This window comes from Sorex araneus, chromosome X (genome assembly GCF_027595985.1).
Source record: "Sorex araneus isolate mSorAra2 chromosome X, mSorAra2.pri, whole genome shotgun sequence".
NCBI classification, from domain to species: Eukaryota; Metazoa; Chordata; class Mammalia; order Eulipotyphla; family Soricidae; genus Sorex; species Sorex araneus.
Window position 1 is genome coordinate 155,481,706 of NC_073313.1, and position 2,230 is coordinate 155,483,935.

Genomic DNA, 2,230 nt, shown 5'->3' on the forward strand with positions numbered 1-2,230 from the left:
GGCAGGATTCCAGCTTAGGACTATGGAGATACAAACATATGCAGAGGGGCTGAGCTCCCAGAAACTACAGAAACGGGTCTGGCCAACACCAGGATTTCATCTCAGAGAAAAGGATTTCTTACTGAGACAGATTTTAAAACAAAATGTAGAACATTGGGAGTCTGCCATGGGTAGACCTTCAGTTCAGGACTCTGCAATGACACCAGCCCAAACTTCCATGTGGTTTTCCTATACCGTCTGGGGTGCTCCACGCAAAATCCTAGAAGAAAAGATGAGTTACACCAGGTGTTTTAGAGAGAGGCCATCTCCATCTTGGTTCTTTATGACAGACAAAGAGAGATCCTGAGCCTTTCCCTCAAATGAAGCCTTGCCCGGTGAGCCCCATTGTGTGTCTCAGACCCTGACTCTTTGAGGAGGAAGTCTGGAGAATCAGCATCCCTGTCATCTCCTCACCCAGCACAGCTGCCTCTCCCTCAGTTTTCTGACACACTCAGGATGCGGTTGTCACACTGTGTGTCTCGCACAGTAATACACGGCCGTGTCCTCAGTGCTCAGACTGCTCAGTTCCATGTAGGCTGTGTCCTTGGACTCGCCTGCAGTGAGTGTTAGTCTGCCCTGGAACTTCGGTGCATAGGTTGTACCACCAGTGTTATGGTATATGTATCCCATCCACTCGAGCCCTTGTCCCAGGGCCTGCCGCACCCAGTGCATCCAGTAGTTGGTGAAGGTGTATCCGGACGCCCTGCAGGAGATCTTCACTGATGTCCCAGGTTTTCCCACCTCAGCCCCTGACTGCACCAGCTGTACCTGGGAGTTCACACCTGTGGACAGCAGACAGGAGTGGGTGGACTCCACTTGACTGGTCACTTTCTCTCAGCCCAAGGAATAGGAATGCTTACCTGCAGCCACTGCCACCAGGTAGAGAATTCTCCAGGTCCAAACCATGGTGGGGACCGTGTACTCAGAATCTCCTGAAGGTGTTGGTGTGCCGTATGTGTGAGGTTGTCAGAAAACAGACACATCTGTATTTAACTAGGGTCCTTTATGTAATTTGTATATTCATGAGAAGGTAGAATTCATAGCTGAAGGCCTGGTCCAATCTGATAAGGGGCTGTAGGAAGCCACCGTGTCCATCCTCAAGGGGAGGGAAGAGGTCCATTTTCAGATCCTTGTTTGAGGAGATGAGACCTGCCCTGTCCCAGGATTTTGTGCACACAGAGCTCCCCCTCCAGAGGGCCAAGCCCTTTCAGGACCTTCCCCTCAGGGTCCCCCACATCTGTATGGCCTGGACACATCTGGACACACCTGGGCCCTGAGGTTATTTCTGGGAAACTGTAACTCCCCATGGATACTACAATGAGACTACAGAACCATCCTAATGTTCCGGTGGTTTCCACTGGAGATATTAAGAAGTCCAGAAGCACCACCTGTATACAGGTATTAAGGCTTATTAATTAATAAGTATTCCTCTCTACATGATACATGTGCCCAATTTAACCTTCTGTCTCCTGTACTTATTTTAATGTTGGTTTTATTGAGAAAGCAATATTGAAATTGATTGAATAAGGAAATCCATTCTGAGGAGATTTCTGCCTCTCTGCACCTGTTTCTCCCATCTCTGCACCCCTTCTAGCTGGCATCTCCATGCCCTTGGGACTTGGCGCCCCCTGCAGTCCAGTCCCCACCCTGCAGGGAGAGCCTCTGGGCTCTCAGGAGCTTTAACCTCTTGGTGTCTCTAATAGAGGATTGAATCCTGGGACTTCATTTCAGAAACCTTGTTCACTAGTCATATTCCTTTATGGGACTTTAGGTTTGGTTTTGAGCCACACCCAGCAGTTCTGAGGGCTTATGCCTGACTCTGTGTTCAGGAAACGCTCAGGTAGATGCATGCTAGAAAAACATTGGCAAATAAAGTAGTTATATATATAAAAATTAAAAGGTAACACTGAGTGTTCTTTCTGAGATTATGTAAAAGTAATATAATAAATAATTAATTCTCTCAAAAAAGTAGTAATAAATATCAAATTAAAAGAGCATTTAAATATTTAAAACTATAATATAAAACATATTAACTTTGTTAAATTTATAAAGTGATTTCTTTAAAAATTAACTTTTAAAAAATTTATAAAATTGTTCACAATAAAAAATATATCAGTGCTTATTATTAGTGGAATTAAAACCCGTTGGTTCAAACCATGGATTAATTCACTCACTGTGCAAACATTAATTG

At 45.0% G+C, this 2,230-nt stretch overlaps 1 gene segment (V, D, J or C); it reads right to left on the bottom strand.

Annotated features, from left to right (window-relative positions):
• Positions 1-504: 504 nt before the first annotated feature.
• Positions 505-945, bottom strand: LOC101557038 (immunoglobulin heavy variable 1-3-like). The segment is given in 2 exon segments: positions 505-821; positions 900-945. Coding segments are annotated over 2 exon segments (363 nt in total).
• Positions 946-2,230: the final 1,285 nt, after the last annotated feature.